The following is an 850-nucleotide window of genomic DNA, read 5'->3' on the forward strand; positions in this document are numbered from 1 at the left end:
TCAGCTGACATATACCGAGCAAGCGACTCCCAGAGTTTCGTACAGTAGACCTATTGCAAAGATCGCCACCAAGCCAATCTTGGCACCACGAGTCATTTGTAGTTTTCGGATGAATGGTATGGGCAACAGGATGATAATCAGATCGGTTATCATGTTGAAGATGCCAGTCGCAACGAATGCCGTGCTGTGTTTGTGATCCGGGCAGTACTTTTTGGCCAAAAGAGGGTTCCAGTTCGCCTCGAGAGGCGTGCACAAAAGAAAAGTCGCAAGCATGCTACCGAGCCAGTACGCTACGACCAAGCCCATGCATATCCAAACCCAGATACGATGTTCCTTGAGTGTGAAAAAGCGTAAGTAGAACAAGAGGTAGGATAGCTTGACGCTGGAGACGGCGGCGTAGTACACAGCTTGGTAAGCTATGAGCAGCTTAGCTAGAAAGATGCTGTTGGCAATGGGTAGTTCTTTGGTTTGGTATCCCATCCCGTAATTCGCATCTGTGATGTGCATTGCGAGCATGCCTGCGTTGCTGGTTAGTGTCCCGGTCCAACGGTATGGTATCGCATCGTATGGGCGATGCGCCCTGACCGGCTTGTACGTACCGATAGTGAAGATCAGTGAAACCACTGCGGCAAAGTCATCCCACCTACAGCTTTGTCAGATCATGTGACCTTTGGCAGTCATTGTGAGTCTTCACATACCATATCTTAGTCCTGCAGATTCGTCTCGTGATGAACCGCAACACAACGAGTATGGTAGCAAAACCGACGAGGGAGATGTTCGCAGCCAAGTGCCTTGTGACGAGATCGGAGTGGAAGATGTTCGTTTTCGTCAATGGATCAAAGGGTAGCAT

General features: G+C 49.5%; 1 protein-coding gene across 1 annotated transcript; it reads right to left on the reverse strand.

Moving 5' to 3' along the window:
* On the reverse strand, positions 1 to 850 carry J4E84_008934 (uncharacterized protein; the record flags this gene model as incomplete). Its single annotated transcript, XM_049391501.1, has 3 exons — positions 1 to 518; positions 600 to 643; positions 699 to 850. The coding sequence occupies 3 exons, from the start codon at positions 848 to 850 to the stop codon at positions 1 to 3; spliced, it is 714 nt and encodes a 237-aa protein (XP_049240905.1).

This window comes from Alternaria hordeiaustralica, assembly GCF_023758085.1.
Source record: "Alternaria hordeiaustralica strain BMP 2776 chromosome Unknown scaffold_24, whole genome shotgun sequence".
Classification (NCBI taxonomy): Eukaryota; Fungi; Ascomycota; class Dothideomycetes; order Pleosporales; family Pleosporaceae; genus Alternaria; species Alternaria hordeiaustralica.